This window comes from Poecile atricapillus, chromosome 6 (assembly GCF_030490865.1).
Source record: "Poecile atricapillus isolate bPoeAtr1 chromosome 6, bPoeAtr1.hap1, whole genome shotgun sequence".
NCBI lineage: Eukaryota > Metazoa > Chordata > Aves > Passeriformes > Paridae > Poecile > Poecile atricapillus.
Genome location: NC_081254.1, coordinates 34405336 through 34425937, shown reverse-complemented (window position 1 = coordinate 34425937; position 20602 = coordinate 34405336). Strand labels below are relative to the sequence as shown.

Here is a 20602-nt window from a genome sequence, read left to right as displayed (position 1 = left end):
TGTGTGTTTCGACCACAAACAGGCGAGCTAGTTCTGTTCAGCCCGGCTCAAAACAGTGGCCGAGAAGAACCGCGTTATCTCTCGAATTGCAAACAAAGGCAGAGATTTGCCGAGCGGGAACGCAGCAGTAAACACGAGTGGTCGCGGAGTTGCCAACAGCCGAGAGGATCGAAGCAACTTTCTTTGAATCGCACCCACCTCCCCGACAGACAGATTTTGTTTCTGTAAAGATGGTTTTGTTTCCACCACTCAAAGCCATTGCTTTTACTCCATCCCCGGGTGATGCGGGATCTCCAGAAACTTTGAGGGGGGCCAAAGGTGAGGGAGGAGGGGGTGGGGGGTCCCTTGGCAGCCCGGGCCGTTCCTGTCCCGCTCCAGGCCGGCGCCCCCCGCCCGGGAGCGGCGCAGCGCAGCGGGGAACGCCGGGGCTGGCGGAGCCCTCGCTCGCCGGCATCTCCCTCCAAGGGAGAAACGGAACCCTTCGCTTTGCATTCCGCTTCGTTGAGGGATAGGATGGAGTTTGGGGACACTCCTTGAGAGAAGCCTGAGCGCCAGGCTCGGCTTGCTGCCGATGCGGACAGAAAGGAGCGCCCCGCTCCCAGCGATCCCTCCCGGCCGGGCTGTGGGAAAACTCCGGCCGCGGGAGAGGGGCGGCTCGGGGGGCAGCGAACCGGGCTCACAGGCCCAACTTCACCTCCAGCTTTCACAGCATCTGCCTGCTGTCGATCCCGCCGTGTGCAGGGGCAGCGGGAAACAGAAAACCTGGCATCCGCTTAGAGTGCTTAGTTTCTTCTTATTTTTTTTTTCCTCTCCTTAATTAAAAAAAAAAATAAAAATAATCCTAATCCTGCCGAGCCTCATCAACCCTTCCAAGATCATCGGTCCCCTGGGAAACGCCCCTGGCAGTCCCGGGACGGGCACGGAGAGCCGCTGCCCGCAGCCGCGCAAAGGCCGCGCTGCGGGGCCGCAGCCGCGCTGGTGTCCATGGGCTCCTTCCTCTGCTGGGGAAGGGCCAGGAGGGTCCAGAATCGTTTTCTGAGCACTGACCAGAAATAAATGAGCTTTTTTTCCTTGCCGTTTGATAACATCGTGCTGCCGCGCTGTAAAATGGAAAGACGTATTTACTATGACAACAATATTTTTAATGGGTTGCAAGCGACTTGTCCCAAAGTTGGTACTGCAAACAGCAAAGGCATCGCTCTGTTTGTAGGCGATACAGCCACCACCGTATTTTGACCCCGAAAGTCTGTTTATTTTTCATTTACGACCCATTGCCAGGGTTTTTATCCCAAACGAAAAGAGAACGCGGGATTATCTTTTCGCAACGCTGAGTTTTATTTTGATTTCTTTGGCCCCAAATCCTGCCCTCGGCGCTATCAACACGTCGATTCGGGCCAATCTGCGGGAAGCGGAGAGCGATCCTATCTCCAAATAACCCTGCCGGGGGTTTTAACACGCGTGACGGCTCCGGCCGTGGGCAGAGGGGTTGGACACCCTGCGGCAGCCCCCGGAGGAGGGGGGCGAAGGGAAGGCAGGGGCAGCACCGGGGGGGAGCAGAGGAAAGGGCGGCCAGAAGTTCAGGGGAAGCCCGAGGGGAGGGGAGGCGGCGCTCCCGTGGGGAAGGGACCCCCCCGCTGTCCCCGCGCGGTCCCGGGGGGCTCCCCGGGAGGATGCGACCCCTCCCTGGGGGAACCCGGACACCGCGACCCCGCTGCTGCCGGGGCTGCCAAAAATCCCCCCGCTGCCCATCCCCTTCCCTGCGGAGGATCCCCGCTCCAGGGAGCCCCGCCGGGATCGGCTCCGAGCCCCGGCCCGCAGCCCCAGCGCTCACAGACAACCCTCGGGTTATTTCTTTCGCTCTTTCTATTTTTTATTATTATTTTCATGTTATATTGTTGTTTATTTATATTTTTTCTTTTTTTTTTTTTTTTTTTTTTTTTTATTTTTCCCGCCCAAAACCACACTTTAAAAATGATAAGGAACGGGTTTTATTGATTTTTTTTTTCCACCACAACATTAAGTTTATAACAATATAGGCTGTTTTAAAAATAGGACCGATCCCTAACAGAAAGCGAGAGGGCAGAGGGTACAACCGAAAGGGGAAAACAAAATTTAAAATCAAACAAAGAAAAGAAACCAACCAACCCAAACCCTTGGGAAGACAGCAAACAATTGTCAGACAACAGGTGAGCAGACACTAAGACAGAGAGAGACTAGAGGTGTCCACTCCTCACTTGATTTCTGCCTATTAAAATCCACATACTCAATGGACTTTAGAAGAAAACTGTACATCATATCAAATAAATTAAAATTACCCTAAAGTTGATTGTCCTTCACTTAAAGCGCCCAGCTCACCGAATCTCCTTTATTTATTCGCATAAGCCGGGCTGATGCTAATTCCCATGCCTTGCTCCTCTCTTCTCACTTTCCTTCGCTTTTAATTCTCTTTTATTTTATTTTGCACAACATGAAAAAACGCAATTTTACAATGCTAAAAACCCTTTCCTCACCATTCAAATAAAAGCAGTGCTTTAAGAATCGTCGTACAATATTGCACAGTTCAAAAGTACAATAATATTAATAATAATAATAATAATTAGTATTACAAAAGAAAGCAAAAGGGTACAGATTTTTTTTTTTCCCCACCCAGATACCGAAATAACTTTACAAGGAAAAAAACCCGAAACAACCCGACAACTAGGAAAACAAGAATTATAAACAAGAATTAAAAATGTCTAAGTAAACGATAATAAATAAGGGTCACTCAAAGCGTGCGAGTGTATTTAACCGTTCACTTTGAGGCTGTATTTCTTGCTCGTGAAAGTCTCATGACAGAAACCAAAAAGTACAAAACGTGGGCAAGCAAAGAGGCAAAGGTCTGCTTAAATGAAAAGCCGTGGTCGATGAAGTTTGAGTCACGACAGGATCAGGAGCCTGAACAATTATTTGGAGGCAGAAGGAGAGGTCCGAAAGGAACAGAAATTCAGCTTCCCATTAGTGTTTGGCAAATCTCGAGGAGAGGCCTGGGACCATTCATTGTTTTTATTACTATCCTTTTTTTTTTTCCCCTTTTCCCCCTTTTTTCTTTTTTTTCTTTTTTTTTCTTTTTTTTTTTTACAAAAATAAAACTAAAGCCACAGAGAGACCATCGCGGTTTTCATCCACGTTTACAAAAGGTGTGACAGCTCCAGGGTTCTCTACAATCCCCCGCTTTCATTTTCCTCATTTTCGTTTCCCTCCCCCCACATTTTTCTTTTTATTCCTTTCTTTATATTTTTTTTTGTTTGCTTTTTATTTTTTTTCCTCCCCCTTAAATTTCCGCGACTTTCCTCCTACCGCCACCCTCCGAGGGGTCCCCCCAGCCCCGCACTGGTGTCCCCGCAGTCCCGGCCGGGTGTGTCGCACGGGGGGCTGCAGTACTTACAAGCGGCCGGGTGACTTGCGCGCCTCTCCGCGCCCCTCCGCGCAGCTCCGGCCGGGCTCACACGGGCCTCAGCAGCGGCACGGAGGTCACCACGGGGTGCGAATAATAGACCGGGTGAGGGAAGGTGAGCAGGGGCTGCGTGCCGGGGGCTCCGCCGCCCCCCGCGCCCCCCTCCGCGCCCGAGTTCTCGTGGTAGAGGATGGGGACGCGGACGATGCGCTGCGCCGAGGCGTGGCTCAGGTTGGCCGCCTCCAGCTCGGCTGCCAGCTGCCGCTTCCACTTGTTGCGGCGGTTCTGGAACCAAATCTTCACCTGGGTCTCTGTCAGGTGCAGCGAGGCGGCCAGGCCGGCCCGCTCCGAGCTGCTCAGGTAGCGCTTCATGTCGAAGGTGGATTCCAGCTGGAAGACCTGCGAGCGGCTGAACACCGTGCGCGTCTTCTTCTTGCGGCACGGCTTCTTCTCCGGGCTCTCCTCCCGCTTCTTCCAGTCCTCGGCGCCTCCCTCCTTCTTCGCCTCCTCCGAGTCGCTCTCCTCCAGGACGATCTCGTCGGGGCTCTTGGAGTCCAGCTCCTTCTGCTCCCCCTCCGCCTTCAGCAGCGGCTCCGGGGAGTCCCGGTCGGTGCCCGAGGCGGGGGACGAGTCCCTCAGCAGGGATTTCTCTGCGGCTGCATGGGAAGGACGAAGCGGGGCATGAAGAGGGGAGATGAGGGACACAAAAAGGCACCTTCACCGCCCAGGCCCCGCGTCCCGGCAGGGAGAATGGGACGAGCCGGCCGGATCCCCGCGCCTCCCCAGCGCCGGCTTCAACCCCCCGCCCCGCCGCCCCCGGTGCCCACGGCCGCCGACCCGCCGGGGAGGGCCGGAGGGAAGGAAGGAGCGATGGAAGTTTTGGGGAGCGGTACCTTCCGTGCGGGGCAGGTGGGCTCCGGCCGGCGTCAGGGCGTAGGGGTACCACCAGGTCTGGGCGCGCTCCAGGCAGTGGGCGCTCAGGGCGAAGCGCGGCGCCGGGATCTCGAAGCGGGGGAAGGCGAGGTCGCCCACCTGCGAGAGGGCGAAGCCGGCGCCGTCCACCGCCGCCTTGCCCGAGGGGGCGAACAGCGCCCGCGGCTGCTTGGGGGGCGCCTTGGGGGGGCCGCCGTTGAGCAGGTTCTTGATGTAGAAGGACTCCTTGGGGGGCGGCGGAGGGGCGCTGGGTGGCTCCTGCCCGGTCTCCGGCATCCTCCGCTGCCCGGCCGGCTCCTGGCCGCCGCTGGCCCCGCAGCCCGCGCCCGGCGCGCAGGTGGCGGCTCCCGGCGGCGCGGGGGACAGGCGCGGAGGGGCGGCGTGGGAGCGCGGCGGCGGCGGGGCCGGCCGGGGGCCCCTCGCATGGGGGGGCGGCAGGGCGGGGGGCCGGGGGGACCCGAGCAGCCCGCGGCACCGGGGGGCTGCTGCGGGCAGGCGGAGAGCCGGGGTCGTCGCTGCCGCCGCCGCCGCCGCCTCCCGCCGCCGCTGCTGCTGCGTCAACCTGACGCCGGATGCTAATGATGAAATCAAAATGTCATCCCCGTTCCGCGCGGGGAGCACGCGGCGATTGGGCACGCACAAAGGCGAATGGGATCAGGCGGGAGGCGGCGGGAGGAGAGGGCTCCGCGCAGCCCCTGCCCGCAGCAGCCGCGGCCCCGGCCCCCTCCCCCGACGCGCCGCCGTGCCCGGAGGCGGCGACCGCCCGCCCGTTCCTGGCGTTTACAGAGTCCAATTAGGCGGCGAGCGGGGCCGGGCCGGCGGCACAAAGGGACCGGCTCGGCGGAGCGCGGCGGGAGCGGCGGCGGGCGAATGGCACGGGCCGCGCCGCTCCTGCCTCAAAACCGCCCCCGCCCCGCCGCGCCGCCCCCCGCGCCCCCGCCCCGCGCCGCCGGCAACAAAAGCCGCCGGCGGCCGGGGGGGGAGCGGGCCGGGCCGAACCCCGCCGGGATACCGGGCACCGGGACACCCTCTGGCTGAGCTCCGCCGTGCGGCAGAAACGAATGAGCGGACGGACTGCGGGGCGGGGGCTGCGCGGCGGCGAGAGAGCTCTCCCCCGACGGTGCCCCGGCGGCCCTGCCTCGGTTCCCGGCCCGGCAGCAGCGGGGCCGGCGGGACACGTCGAGCCCGCGGCGGTGGGGCGACAACGGGAACGACCCGGGCCCGCCGCTCGTGGGATCAGGGCACTCCCGGGATTCGTTCCTGCCCTGCTCCAGGGCTTCGAGCTCCGGGCGCTCCCAGGGTTCGGTCACGGGGAGCTCCCGAGATCCGTCCCTGCCGCTCTCGGAGTCTGAGCACGGTGCTTCTAGGATCCATCCCTAACGCTCTGCGTGTTCGGGAACGGGAGTGATCCCGAGATCCATCCCTGCCCCGCTCCCAGTTCCATCCCCGTTGTTGTCAATTCCATCCCTGCCCCGTTTCCACTTCCATCCCTGCCCCGTTCACAGATTCATCCCTGCTGATCCCGGTTCTATCCCTTCCCCGCCGTTCCCGGTTCCGTCCCCGCCCTTCCCGGTTCCATCCCCGTCGTTCCCAGTTCCATCCCCTCTATTCCCGGTTCCATCCCCTCTATTCCCGGTTCCATCCCCTCTATTCCCGGTTCCATCCCTCCCCATTCCCGGTTCCATCCCCGCTATTCCCGGTCCCGTCCCCGCCGCTCCCGGGGCGCAGGGCGCCCCCTGGCGGGCCGCGGGAGCGCCCCGCGTTCCGGGACGGGCGGGTCCGGAGCGTTCCCCGCACATCCCGGGACATCCCGGGACACCGGGAGGAGAGCGCTCCCTGGAGCCCCGGGAACCGCTCCCTGGAGCCCCGGGAACCGCGACGTGAGCCCCGGTAGGGCGGCAATACCGCGTACTGCCCGCCGGAAGGAAGGAAAGGAAGGAAGGGAAGGAAGGGAAGGAAGGGAAGGAAGGGAAGGAAGGGAAGGAAGGGAAGGAAGGGAAGGAAGGGAAGGAAGGGAAGGAAGGGAAGGAAGGAAGGAAGGAAGGAAGGAAGGAAGGAAGGAAGGAAGGAAGGAAGGAAGGAAGGAAGGAAGGAAGGAAGGAAGGAAGGAAGGAAGGAAGGAAGGAAGGAAGGAAGGAAGGAAGGAAGGAAGGAAGGAAGGAAGGAAGGAAGGAAGGAAGGAAGCCATTCATTCATTCAGTTCTGGCATCCTTCAAAACATCTGGAATACCTTTGAGCATGCACTGCAAAAATCTGCCCTGTCACACGCAGAGCTCTGGACTTGGACATGCTCACATGTGCATAGGGGGAAACAATCTCTGCTTCTAAATATTTTAATGCCTTGATCAAATCTGCCTGATTTTTTTCTTGCTATTTCGTTTTTAAGACACCCACCCGGCAATTTAAAGTAAGACTTTTTTTTTGTCTGAATCAAACTGCCCTGTAGTTTTAGTTCCTGGGTTATAAATAGAGGAAAAATTTATATAGAGCCAGTCACATGTGATATTTCATGTACCTTCCACACATCTTGGGGATGGGGTTTCATTAATTAATAGTTTGCAGAATTATTCTGTTACAAACAACTGTTTCTTGTTCTTGCTCTCGATAACAACTTAAAGCACCTGGCAAAGTAAAGGTCATCGGGGATTTTTCCAAGAAATGCAGTTTCTCTGGGAATACCCCTCAGGTATTAACAAGAGGAAAAATCCCTCAAAATGTACAGAGGAAAAAAACCCAGACAGACAGTAAATAGTTTTTATTCAGAAAATAGCCAATAGCCACCTAACTGAGGCTCCAGCCTGAGACCTGGGCTAAAGCTCTGTGTTAAATGTTTGCAGCTCTTACATGAAAAGCCAAGGGTGAAAAGTTCTTATAGAAGACCCCAGTGCATTTCTCCATCTCAGTGAAGATTTTATTTAGATATGAGTTACCAAAATAATTCTGTACTGAAACTCCCACTCTTTTCCATCCATCTTTCACTGCTTTGGTAATTATGAGGTCCTAATCCCTTTGGAGTCCCTCAGGGCAAACAATTCACGGTAGAAAGCCAAGCAAGGACAAAAAAAAATCAAACCAGCTTCTGGAAATGTTAAAAGAAATTCCCACTTTGCAATTCTTTACTACAAAACAAACAAACAAAACCCTGCAGTGTTCTAAAAGAACACTTCTCCGTCTCTATTATTTAAGGTCCATAGATTTCTTGCTTATTTATGTATTTTATTTATTCCCCCTCCCCAGCAATATCTGGATGTTAAAGACCGGTATTGACCATTCCCCCCTTGCTCACTGGTGATGGAGCTGAGTGGGTTTTGCTGCAGTCTTTATTTCTGTTTCTAGACTTTCACTCGTACCATTCCATTGTAAACAGATAATTATTATTTCATTAGTGTTGCAATTCAGAATTAATTGGCTAATTTACCCATGGATCAATTGTATAAATGTGATGTTTGTGATAGGTGCTTGATATGATTTAAAGTAATTGTTTATTTTCGGGTTTTGGCTGTATTGTATTGCAAAGTGATTTATCTCCTTATTTATCCTGTCTCAGCACTGCCTCTTCTTTTTCATTATTTTTCTTAAGAGCTACACTCTTGCTAGGCTGGAGCATGAACCTGTGTGCTGTGATTCTGTGGAGCCCCACTGCTGTGAGCTCCAAAGAGCTCTGGCTGGCAGCCTGCTGATGAGGATGTGCAGAGCACAGCAGCCCTGTTTCCCCGGCAGGAATTACCCACTGCAGCCTTTATTTCACCCAGATTCCTGCCCCATCTTTATCTGGCACCCCTGAGCATCCCTGTAACCATCCTGTAACCACAGGTGACAATCTGTGGGTCACCTTGTGTTCAGCTTCCTCTTTTCCATCCTGAGGAAAGGGCAGCGCTGAGTTTCCTTGTTCCTTTATTTGTCCAAGCGGGAGTTCTCCCGAAGAAATTTGCACATCTGGACTTCCAGATATTGTAGGGAAGCAGAATTCCACCCAGGCACTGCTTGATTCCGTGGCTAACATTAAACATACTCCCACAGGAAAATGCTGAGGCACCTCCTTGCATGACTTTAGATGTCCAAAGGGAGAAGAAAGAAAGGATGAGAAGACATTTAACAGCTTGTCCCACACAGAAAAACTCCTTTCCCAGGCAATCAAAATGAATCCTTCCACCATCACATTTTAGAGCTCCTGTCATGCTGTCCAGGCATATAAACACAATTTTGTGAGTGCCAGAGATTAACTGCTGCAGGGTCTGAGCTGTTCTCAATGGCTCTCCCTTTCCTTTTGCAAATCCTTTCATATTATCAGGGTCTATTTAAAATCTGAGTTCTTCAGAAACATGGCATTTCTCTGCCAGTCTTTCAAGTGCTCCTTCTGAAATGCATGGCTGGAAACAAACAGAGGTTACCCACAAGAGGGATGCTACTTTCTCATCAAAAGGAATGTCTCTTGTGGGATGCATTTGATAAGGATGTTTTATTCAAGACTGGAAAAACTACAGGGGAGTTGTGCTTGGAAGCCTGTCTCAGGTTTCCCCAGGCTGAGTGGATCAGGGTGGATGAGATGTGTGTGGGTTGAGAGGTATTTTGGAACAGTTAAAGTTGTTCCCTTATTATGCCTTACAATGGCATTTTTGTACCTTTAAATGAAAGGCTTTGTTAGTCTCTGTTTTCCAGTGGCTTCCTGGCAAGCTGAGACTCTTCCCTGACAAATATTAGAATCTCCTGGTGCTTCAAGAAAGCAGGTTGTTCAGTTTATGAGACTTTTATTTCTGAGGCTCATCACAGTCCTGTGTCTGACTCACAGAGATAGCATTTCTATCAGAAAAGGGGAGAAATTTCTAGGTTGTGATGTTTTTGTGAAACAAGCGCTGCTGCAAATTCCGTGTAATTTGGAGTAAATCTACAGGGACAGAACTGATGGGGTGATCTAAGCACAGTCTGTCTCACAGAGCACTGCACACATACTCTATAGAATGTGATAAGATGTTCTGTCGTCATCACAAACTCATACAACATATCCTTTGCTTCTGTTATTTTGTCTTGCCCACCCAGTCTGATTTCTGGAAGGTTTCATCACCCTGGTATTAGTCATGTGTGCACAATTTATCACTTCCACAAGAGAACTCTCTGAATGGAGGTCAGCTAAAGACACTGGAGGAAATCCTTTGTGAGAAGCATCACTGGAGGGTTTGAAGGCAGAGCATGTGCTGTTCTTTAACATCTTATCCAAACATAAACTTCATCTTTCAAAATATGACAGGACAGAGACACCCAAAGAAAAATGAATAGATGGTGGCTTTGCAGCTTTATATCTGAACACCAGTGCTTTTATAGCTGGTTGTAAACTCTGAAGTATCGTGTGAAAAAATAAAAAATATCCAAAAATCAAAACCAGAACTATGTAAACATCGGGATTGGTGAAATCCAAAGGAAGCAGATCTCTTTCTGGCCATAAGTAGGTAATTTATTAAAATCCACAAAAGAATCCTGTCACCACACCTGAAAAGTGCTGAGTGTATCCAGCTCCTACTGAAATAGAAAATTGCTGCAGAGCTCGATGGTGACTGTGGCCAGAAAAGAGGTGTTCTGACCCACGCTCAGCCTTCAGATCTCAGATCCAAACTGCCCATTTGCAGAGCCAGCAGAGAACCAATGTTTGTGTGGAGGGCTGCTGGATAATGTGCAGTTTTAGGAGTTCTTAAATAATCATTGATTTCAAAAGTGTTACAGCCCATTGACTCAAAAATCAGCTGCTTATAAAGCCTCTGGTGTTCATACCACAGATCCTTGTAGAAGAGTTACGCTGGTTGTAACAACTGAACATGAGCTGTGCTTTGAATTTCATGGAAAGATCCTCAGATCACCCTAATTTCCCTAAAAACATTTGCTGCAGCTGACATGACAGCCTGAACCAGCTTGTTCTCAGTCAGCAGATCCCCAAAATAGCTTGTGGTTCTGCAAAATAAATGAGTGATGGGGTCATTCTGTGCTTCCACAAGAGCTTCTCTGTCAAAACCCTCGTGTGCTTTGCCCTTATTGATAGCTCTGCCTCGGCTGCCAGTCCCCAGGGGAGGCTGATCCTCAGGGAAGCTCAGTGTTTTGGGAATCTCAGGAAGCCAAAGTGATGCACACACCACAGGAGGCTCCTTCTCCCTCGTTTGCTTGGGGAATCTCTGAGCTTTCTTGTCTTCAGATATTCAAACCGTTGAAGTTCTCACGTTGTTCCCATGGTGCACAGACTCCGTGAAACAGAACAGAGAAAACAACATTTTTGGGCTTCTTTCTACACAACCTACCTGTAAATTCCAGGGGAAACTTTATCCTAAACAACGAAGTTTCTTATTTCTAAATATATTAATATAAATGCACAAGTTCACATTATAAAAGCAAAGTATCAGAGGCCAAGAAATGGCTGTACAATTTTCAAATTATCTTACTTTGAGCCACAGCTTTACAATGACATTTTTCTTTGTTTGCTGTTGGTTTTGGGGTTTTTTGATCCTTTTTTTTTTTTTTATTGTACTATTGAAAAATTTGAGATCTATTAGAAAAACAAGCATTGTACAGAAAATATTTTTAATACATTTTGGTTAAACCTTAGCAACACACATCAGAAATTCATCAGTAATAAAACTGATGGAAGCAGTGCTGGTGGAGAGCAGCAGAAGGATTGAATGAAGGTTGTGCAAAACTTCTGACACTCAGCTTCACCACCATCACAGCCATTGTAGTTACACTTTTTTTTGACAAGAGAAGATTCCCTTTGGAATTAAGACACAGGGATCCAACCAGTTCAGAGTGGTGCCTTGAAACTCCTTCCTCATATGGAGATATGAAAAGCAGACATGAAACACTGACAAAACAAAACCAAGGGTTATTTCTTCACATCATTTTACATTAGCAGATTTTTGGCTCGTCATTAAGGATCTGTAAATAATATCAGAAAAAACAAAATGAAACAAAATAAGTAAAAGAGACTGTGTGCAGTTAAACAAGTTGTTCAAGGTAGCAGATAGGGAAAATAACAATAAAATATTATGTATGACAAAGTGGAAGACTTCCAGCTGGGTGTACATGTGAAATCCTACACATTTAAACAATGTTGGGTATCTACAGAGCAATAGAATTGTCAAAATAACAATTTTAACTTAGAAATAAACATTAGCTGTCTCTCCTCAGCAGCTTGATGTGTATCCTTGCCATGTGTTGTCATTCCCAGAGTGTGACATCCAAGTTATTTGTGCAATGAAATGAAAACCCCTCACCACATAACAAAACCCACCTGGATCACACGTTACCTTAAATATTCCAGTCAGGAAAATCCTGTGCAGTACACGTCACGCTGCCATGAGAGGTTTGTTATGTATTGCTGTGCTTGGGAGCTGCAGTGGAGTGAAGAAAGAGGAAATGCAAAAAGACTCGAGGGTCAGTGTGTGAATGGCACCTCTGCTTTTTGTTTGTTGGTTTGTTTGTTGGTTTGTTTGTTTGTTTGTTTGTTTGTTTGTTTTTTGGCAGCCAGATCTGCTCTGAGGAAGAGGATGAGGCGCTGTGTCTCCAGTCAGAGATCCTGATTTGATTCTTTTCCAGCCACGGTGCTTGTAAAGCGTTGAATCTGATCAGAGAGTGCAGAGCACTGATCAGGATTTCCAGATGTCTTTGAAAACGCCCTTCACCTTCACAATCAGGCTCTGAAATGATAATTTATTGATCGGAATGCTTGGCAGCAGCGTGACACACACGGGGTTATTGATAAGCACCGCTGATATTTTCAGGTGACAAACAAGGGTGGGGGCTGCGATTAAACAGGAATGCAAAGCTGCCCACGGGAATCTTCAGCTGGGAAACTTGGGCTCTGTGTGTGATATCGCCCACAAAAATGTTTCTGCTTTTTGTCTGGGAACAGATTTCCATCTGAACCTGTGGAGATTAATTTTGGGTATATTATACTAATGCTAATAAAAACAAATCCAGCAATGGGTGGGTGGATGGATGGATGGATGGATGGATGGATGGATGGATGATGGATGGATGGATGGATGGATGGATGGATGGATGGATGGATGATGGATGGATGGATGATGGATGGATGATGGATGGATGGATGGATGGATAGACGGAGGGATGGATGGATGGATGGATGGATGGATGATGGATGATGGATGGATGGATGATGGATGGATGGATGGATGGACGGATGGATGATGGATGATGGATGGATGGATGGATGGATGGATGATGGATGATGGATGGATGGATGGATGGATGGATGGATGGATGATGGATGATGGATGGATGGATGATGGATGATGGATGGATGGATGATGGATGGATGGATGGATGGATGGATGATGGATGATGGATGATGGATGATGGATGGATGATGGATGGATGATGGATGATGGATGGATGGATGGATGGATGGATGGATGGATGGATGGATGATGGATGATGGATGATGGATGATGGATGGATGGATGGATGGATGATGGATGGATGATGGATGATGGATGGATGGATGGATGGATGATGGATGGATGGATGATGGATGGATGATGGATGGATGGATGGATGATGGATGGATGGATGGATGGATGGACGGATGGATGATGGATGATGGATGGATGGATGGATGGATGGATGATGGATGATGGATGGATGGATGGATGGATGGATGGATGGATGGATGATGGATGATGGATGGATGGATGATGGATGATGGATGGATGGATGATGGATGGATGGATGGATGGATGGATGATGGATGATGGATGATGGATGATGGATGGATGGATGGATGGATGATGGATGGATGATGGATGATGGATGGATGGATGGATGGATGGATGGATGGATGGATGGATGGATGGATGGATGGATGATGGATGATGGATGATGGATGATGGATGGATGGATGGATGGATGATGGATGGATGATGGATGATGGATGGATGGATGGATGGATGATGGATGGATGGATGATGGATGATGGATGGATGATGGATGGATGGATGGATGATGGATGGATGGATGGATGGATGATGGATGGATGGATGGATGGATGGATGGATGGATGGATGATGGATGGATGGATGATGGATGATGGATGATGGATGATGGATGATGGATGGATGGATGGATGGATGATGGATGGATGGATGGATGGATGAGGGATGGATGATGGATGGATGGATGATGGATGATGGATGGATGATGGATGGATGATGGATGGATGGATGGATGGATGATGGATGGATGGATGGATGATGGATGGATGGATGGATGGATGATGGATGATGGATGATGGATGAATGGATGGATGGATGATGGATGGATGAACAGATGGATGGATGGATGGATGGATGAGGGATGGATGGATGGATGGATGGATGATGGATGATGGATGGATGATGGATGGATGATGGATGGATGGATGGATGGATGGATGATGGATGATGGATGGATGATGGATGGATGGATGGATGGATGGATGGACGGATGGATGGATGGATGATGGATGATGGATGGATGGATGGATGGATGGATGATGGATGATGGATGATGGATGGATGGATGGATGGATGGACGGATGGATGGAGGGATGGATGATGGATGGACGGACAGACGGATGGATGATGGATGGATGGATGGATGATGGATGATGGATGATGGATGGAGGGATGGATGATGGATGATGGATGGATGGATGGATTGATGATGGATGGACGGACGGACGGATGGACAGACGGATGGATGGATGGATGGATGGATGGAAGGATGGACGGACTGCTGGATGCACTCATGCTCTTCCAGGAGGCGCGGCTGCCCTTCAGTACCACGGCCAGCGCCGGGTGCGTCTCCCCGCAGGTTCAGGAGTGGTGGATCCCATTCTCCGGCCATCCCGGGATAACGCTGCTCTGAGCAGGATGTAGGGCCAGAGCTCCTATGTGCCCGTGGGGTTGTGCAAGAGAGAAAGAGTTTGCGTTCTAAAGGCAAAAAAAAAAAAGAAAAAGAAAAAAAGAGAGAGCAGAAGAATTAGATGTTTGCTGCCACTGTAAGAGCTCCAAACAACCAGATAATTAACTGTATCTAAACCTTGAGATTAAAAATTCAATCCAGGACCCTTTGTCTACTGTTCCCTGAGCCTTCTCGGGCAAATTCAAGAGAATTACATCTCGGGTTATTTTAATGTCAAAGAATTTCATAAGAAGACATGGGAATTGTTTCCCTTTCCAACAGTGTTGATGCATTGCCCTGTTTATTCCCCAGCTGGTGTTTTTAGTACTTCTCAGGGATATATCAAAGTTTATGCAGTATGTGTAACTCGGAGGAGATGGAAAAGACATTGACAATATTAATTGTTTCATAAATAGCGGCAGATAGGATATGCTTTTTATACCCTTGGTTTAAACCCTGTTAGTGAAAAACCAATACCCTGCCATTTGTTTATACTTTTCTTGGCGTACAAGGCAGATATATTAGTGAGAATGAAGCCAATAAAAGGTTACAGGCAGCCTTTTCCACTCTCAACTTTTAGGCATGGCCCCTTTTTCAAAAGAAAACTGTCTTTTATTTTGGAACATTATAACCATTCCACCTGTCTGTAAAAATGTATGAAGAACCAGAAATTACAAAGGACCAAATAGAAAGGACCCTTTCCTTTTAGGTGAGCACTTCTTCACACAAGCAATTCCACAGGCTCCACCATGAGCAATTCCATGCCTCTACAAGTGCCTGCTGAGGCAGAGGGATGAAGGGCTCCAGCAGCCAGCCCAGCAAAGCTGCCTCAGACAAAAAGGCTTGGGGAAAAAAATAAACCACTCTTTTCTTCAGTGTCTTTATTTGGATCCAAGAATTTTATCACAGAACAAGTCCTCGGGGTGGAAAGAGGAACTGCAAACAATCCCAAAGGCAGCACATGACTGATAGTTTCAGACGAGGAAAACACTCTGCAAATTAATTACTGGAGGTCTTGCAAAAGTTTTTAATCCAAGCAATGGTAAAAGAGACTCCTGAAAAAATCGTTTGCACTGCAAGTATTTTATTCCTTGCAGTCTTTTTATTTCCTTTATTCAGCATTTTAGTCCCTGCAGGATGGGACAAGAAAGTAGGTTACAGAGGGTTAACCTGGTAGGGGGTGGTGGGTTTGCCTCTGCTTTCATTTTAAAATATTTTAATCATGTTCTGTGCAGTGTCACATGCAAAAGAAATACAACCCTTGCACATCTTTAAACAAGAGTTTCAATGCTGTCGTGTTCTGCTATATTAATATTACAGTTTTGGAAGATATGTAGCATAGCAGCAACTAACTGGGGGCTGGAACATTGGAAATCGAGACAGGAAAGAAGGAGGAAACTGCCATTCCATATTCCTGGAAATTCCATAGAAATTCATGAAAATGTGCTGTGCATGGTTTTTTTCATAGCATGAAATGGCCCCACTGCAGCCTGGAGTCCCTTCTGCAGGATTCCAAGGGCAGCAGTTATCCTAAAGGATAGGCACTCCTGGGTTTTCCCTTGATCTGTGCACAAGGAATGGGAAGCTTGATGTCCTGCTCTTCAGAGCAGCTCTGCATGGATCATCTCCTACCATTTCAGGAACTTTATGTGCAGAATCAAAGGTCAGGCCCTGTGGCAAAGCCATAAAATTCCCTACCAGAGGGAACACCAAAGCATGGTCCTTTCTCCATTTCAGCTGCAGAGGGGAAGAGGCTTTGCTCAGCAATCACTTTTATTCCAGCCCTATTTGTTGCTCAGACTACAATAAATCAGGAGTATCTGACTTCTTCAGCATCTCTCAGGCCCAGAAGGTTTTTGGGAACATGTTCCAGAAAAGTAGAAACCTGCTGAAAAGCAGAGAAAGAAAAGCCGTAGGCAGAGGTACCTGTGGAGGCACAGAGAATCAAAGCCAGGGAGAGATCAGATTATTTTATTTGTCTCCCAGGCAGAGCCTCCACACCCAGACCTCAGCAACACCTGGAGAGGACTGTCAGATACCTACAGAGGTGAGAAAGCAGTAAGAATAAAGAAAGCAGTAGGAGTGACAAAAGCAGTAAGAATACATTCTGTCTGGAAGGAGCTCCCACTTGTTGCCCACAGCTGATTTTAGCTCCCTGTGATGTGTGTAATGCTGTATTTGGGACAAGATGAGAAGGAACCACCCTGAGCAGAGTCCTCCACCCTGAATCCTCCTGTGAGCTGGTCAGACAGAGGGAAGAGCACTGGGGTAATGAAAAGTACATTTTAAAGAGCCATGTTTCACCCCTTTTCCAGCACAACTTTTCCCAGTTGCTCTGGAAGACCAACAGAGACAACAAGGGAGAATTTATCTCCCTCAGTGCAAAAGCAGATGTGACAACTGGGGACTCTGTGAAAAGTCTTTACCTAATTCACATTAATCTCACTGTAAGACTCCAGAGTTAGAGAGCACAGTGCAGCCCACCCATGGCATCAGGGCTGACCCAGCACCACCCTTTTGCCACTCCCCACATCTGCTGAGCTGATCTGAAACGCCACAACCAAATCCCATTTCCAGCAACGCACGGGCTTCACCTTGCTCCTCAACCTGCCAATTCTAATGACTTGCAATTAAATCAAAGCCTTCCTCATGCTCTGGGTCTCCCTGGCCATCCTCCCTGCGAGGCTGTGGCTTTAATTTCACCTTTCTCACGGCAGCAGACTCCTAGGGCAGGCAGCAGGATTATGACTCACGTACTGTGGGAACTAATGATGATCCAAAAAGCAAACGGAGGTGGGCAGTGAAGGAGAAATCACTTATGCAAATAGAAATATTTTCAGTAATGATCAACACCATGAGAAAGAATATAGGAAAAATTACATTAGGCAGAGGAGCTTCATTTTTAAAATGTTCCCTAAGTGCTAGAAATCTTCCCATCTTCATTTTTCCCTTTAAACTCTGTCATTTGTACAGCCTATTAACCTTTAACTTTATGACTATCCTAACGTGAAATACTGGCAGCATTTAAGTCTGAGAATACTAGAGAGCTGCCTTCCTGGTTGGCAACAGAGGTGAAGCACTTTCTTTTAAATCAGTCATTTTTAATATCAGTCATATACACACAGCAACAGAGACACTATTTTTAGATTCACGTGCAGGTGTTACTTATAATAAATGCTCCACAGACCCCAGTTAGTTTCCCTCAGAGATCTTACAGAGTCCTGCTTGCCTGTCCTCTCTCAGCTCATCTCCCTATTTGTAGTCTTCAATTCTGCTCAAAAGTAGAGGAGAAAATTAAATCAAATCGCTTCCTTCAAGCTCCCTCTGTCCTGCTCTTAGGAAAGACAATGTCAAACTAATTATTTGTGTTTACGAGAGTTGCTGAGGAGTGGAGGCGAGGCTGGGACTTTGTGATGTGAGGCCCTGAACTGCTATTTTCAGGTATTTCTGCCCTGCAGACCCAGAGGAGGGGTGATGGAGTGACTTCCAAAAGGTGGTGAAGAAGAGTGGCCCGTGGGGTGGAGATGCTGGGGCTGTATCGATTCCACCTGTGGCAGATAGGGAAGAGCTTGTCAGGTTTTAATTGTTACCATTAGTTCAAACCACAGGAGTGACAAGGGCTGCTCAGACCTGAGGACAGGAGCCTCTGTTGTTTGTAGCTAAATCTCAGCGATTAAACAGCACCCAGGGATGATCTTTTGGGATCCTGCTGGATCTCCTCTCTAACAGTGAGTGCATTCCTCGAGGGCTGGGCATGGCCCTGCCGTGTGGCATCACTGTGGCCTGGGAGAGCTTCCAAGAAGAGCTTCCAGTTGGAATGAGCAGCCAAAGCTGTTACACTGATGGCTGAGGAAACATTGCCTCAGAGCTGAACTGCCAGAATTTATTGACACAAAGCCTTTCCCTTTCCTCTTGCTCTTTCAGACTCAGCAAACCTTTGAGAAGCTCAGCAGGAAGTCCTGGAGCAGCACTTAAAAGCCAGTTTTCCAGGCAGGAGACAGTGTCTCTCTCCTTAATCAGAAAATATCCAGCCCTGAGGAGCAGGGCCAGGACCACAGTGGCCCTGGCTGCCCAGCCCTTCCCTGCACACCTCAGGGTGGGCAGCAGGGAGCCCAGGGCTGTACAATTGTCCCTCTCTGTCACCTCCAAGGCACGGTGCTCCCTTCCTGAGTGAAGGACATGGCCAGGGGACTGTGAACAGTGCTAGTGCTGGTGTGTTCCAGCTGTGACACAGGTTTGAACCAGGAAATTTTATTGCAATGCAAACTCTCATCTGAGCTTCCAGTCTCTTAGGGAATTTTCTGCTCTCAGCACTGCTCCCCTGAACCTGAAAAAGGTCTGGCTTCTTCCCCCCTCTCACTGAAACTGCAATCTTGCTTTTGGGCAGAAATGATCAGACATCAGCCCAGGCTGAGCAGGAGCTCTGGAAGGATTTTTGGCCATGGATCAAATTAAACCAGGGAAAATAAATATGTGAGACAACTAAAGATGAGAGCAAGACTTGGTCAGAGGAGGAAATCCAGAGCTGAGCTTGCTCTTACATCCTATGTGTGCCCTGTCCTGGAGTTCTCCAGCCTGTCCTTTCTCCTCCTTTGAGGGGATTTCTGAGGTGGCAGAGGAAGCAGATTGAATTTATGTTTATGTTGGTGTCTAGATTTTCCAGCAGACTCTGCCCAAAGTTCAGCACACAGCAGGGCACAGGGCTTCCCTCAGGTGACAGCACAGGTCCTGCAGGGACAGCTGGCAAGTGCCACCACACCCAGCACCGCCAGCACACCCCTGTCACCTGCTGCTGTCACCAGGGACCTGAGGAAAACCCCCAAAACTTCAGCAGGATTCAGCCAGCTCACCATGGAGCTGCTGTTCTAAACTCCAGCTGGGCTTTTAGAGACACGTTTACTTTAGGCGCGCTCTTGGGCCCTATTGATTTTAATGCAACAATCATATGTTTAAAACTTAGCATGTGTTTAATTGCTGCACTGAATAACAGCAGCAGGATCTGCTGCTCACACACCTCACTGACCCAATACTGGGTGAGAAATGTGGCTCCAGCCCCACAGCAAGATGGCATTTGTCCCAAACCTGGAATCAGGTGATCCCAAATTTTTCTTTTTTATTTTAAAAATAGGTATAGTTTCCTAAATGGAAGATAAATACAAATTAATTTCGAAAGAAAACTATGTAAAGCTGCTTGTTAATTTAGCTCCCACTCGCAGGTATTTCATTTTTGGCATTTTCCTAAAGTTTTCATCTCTCCTAGTCTTGTTTTATGGTTAGTATAAGGCCAGCCTGAAAGATAATATATTGTGACTGTTATATTATTTATTTCAAAGCCAAGTTATTGATTATTGCACGCTGAAAATGACAAATGGCATCTGAGAAAGGCACGGTCAGCGAGTTCTATTAAAGAAATGATAGTATTGCTCATGGATTGTTAAAAGGTTCAGTTTAGATACTTTATAGGTTTATATCCATCACTATTTAATGACCAAATGATGAAAAATATGAGTTACAGGGACAATTTCTTTCTGTTACAGTTTTACATTTAAGCAGTTAGCAAAATCAGAGAAAATTTTTGTGCTGAGGGTTTACACACCCAGACCTTGTAATCTAGGACTGGGCTTGATTATTTTAAAGGCAATGATTCAATACAGGTAACTATTGTGCACCTGGGGCACACTGGAATGGATTAAATCCTTCCTGTGCAGTGCTGGTGCATAAATGCTGGGGGTGGGATGGAGATCCAGGGAGGCAGGAGGGGTGTGGGGGATCCACCATGTTACAACCCCAGAAAAGAACCCCACTGGCTCCCCAGAGCTGCCTCTTGGGGCCCAGGCCCAGGCCAAGGCCCAGGGAAATTCTCATTTTCCCAGCATGATTGCACCAGGCAGGGCAGAGGAGTTTGGGGATGGGTCAGTCTGGAGGAACAAACAGATATTAATGAGCAGGAACCAATCTCAGCCCAGGGCAGTCTTGGTGTCCCTGATGTCCCTGATGCCCCTGGTGCCCCTGATGTCCTCCATTTCCCTTCCCAAAGGGAGCCAGAGCAGGATTTGGCCTGTTTTCCTCATATTTAACCCCACGAGCTCAAGCTGGAAGCCCAGCAAGCATCACTTTTTTTGTTTGCCACAGGTACGCAAGCCTCTCTTTTCACTCGTATTCTCTCGGAGCCATCTGCTCGGAACACTTTCAAAATGAGGGCAATTAGAGATAAGAGCTAATAACACTCCAACCTGCACGCTGGGAAATGCCATTTAATCACTATTGCCTTGACTGGCAAATAAGGAGCAGCCTCTG

The 20602-nt window shown here is 49.1% G+C and overlaps 1 protein-coding gene across 1 annotated transcript; it reads right to left on the bottom strand.

Moving 5' to 3' along the window:
* Positions 1 to 3178: 3178 nt before the first annotated feature.
* On the bottom strand, positions 3179 to 4730 carry HMX3 (H6 family homeobox 3). Its single transcript, XM_058841623.1, has 2 exons — positions 4327 to 4730; positions 3179 to 4089 (listed from the first exon to the last, which is right to left on the bottom strand). The coding sequence occupies exons 1-2, from the start codon at positions 4640 to 4642 to the stop codon at positions 3482 to 3484; spliced, it is 924 nt and encodes a 307-aa protein (XP_058697606.1). The 5' UTR covers positions 4643 to 4730; the 3' UTR covers positions 3179 to 3481.
* Between the last annotated feature and the right edge of the window lie 15872 nt (positions 4731 to 20602).

What these genes read in the sequence shown, in the direction of transcription:
- HMX3 (XM_058841623.1), bottom strand. Translation starts at nt 4,642, where the DNA reads ATGCCGGAGACCGGGCAGGAGCCACCCAGCGCCCCTCCGCCGCCCCCC. An exon ending in CCACCTGCCCCGCACGGAAG is followed by an intron (nt 4,090 to 4,326) that starts GTACCGCTCCCC and finishes CTTCCCATGCAG; the next exon opens with CCGCAGAGAAATCCCTGCTG.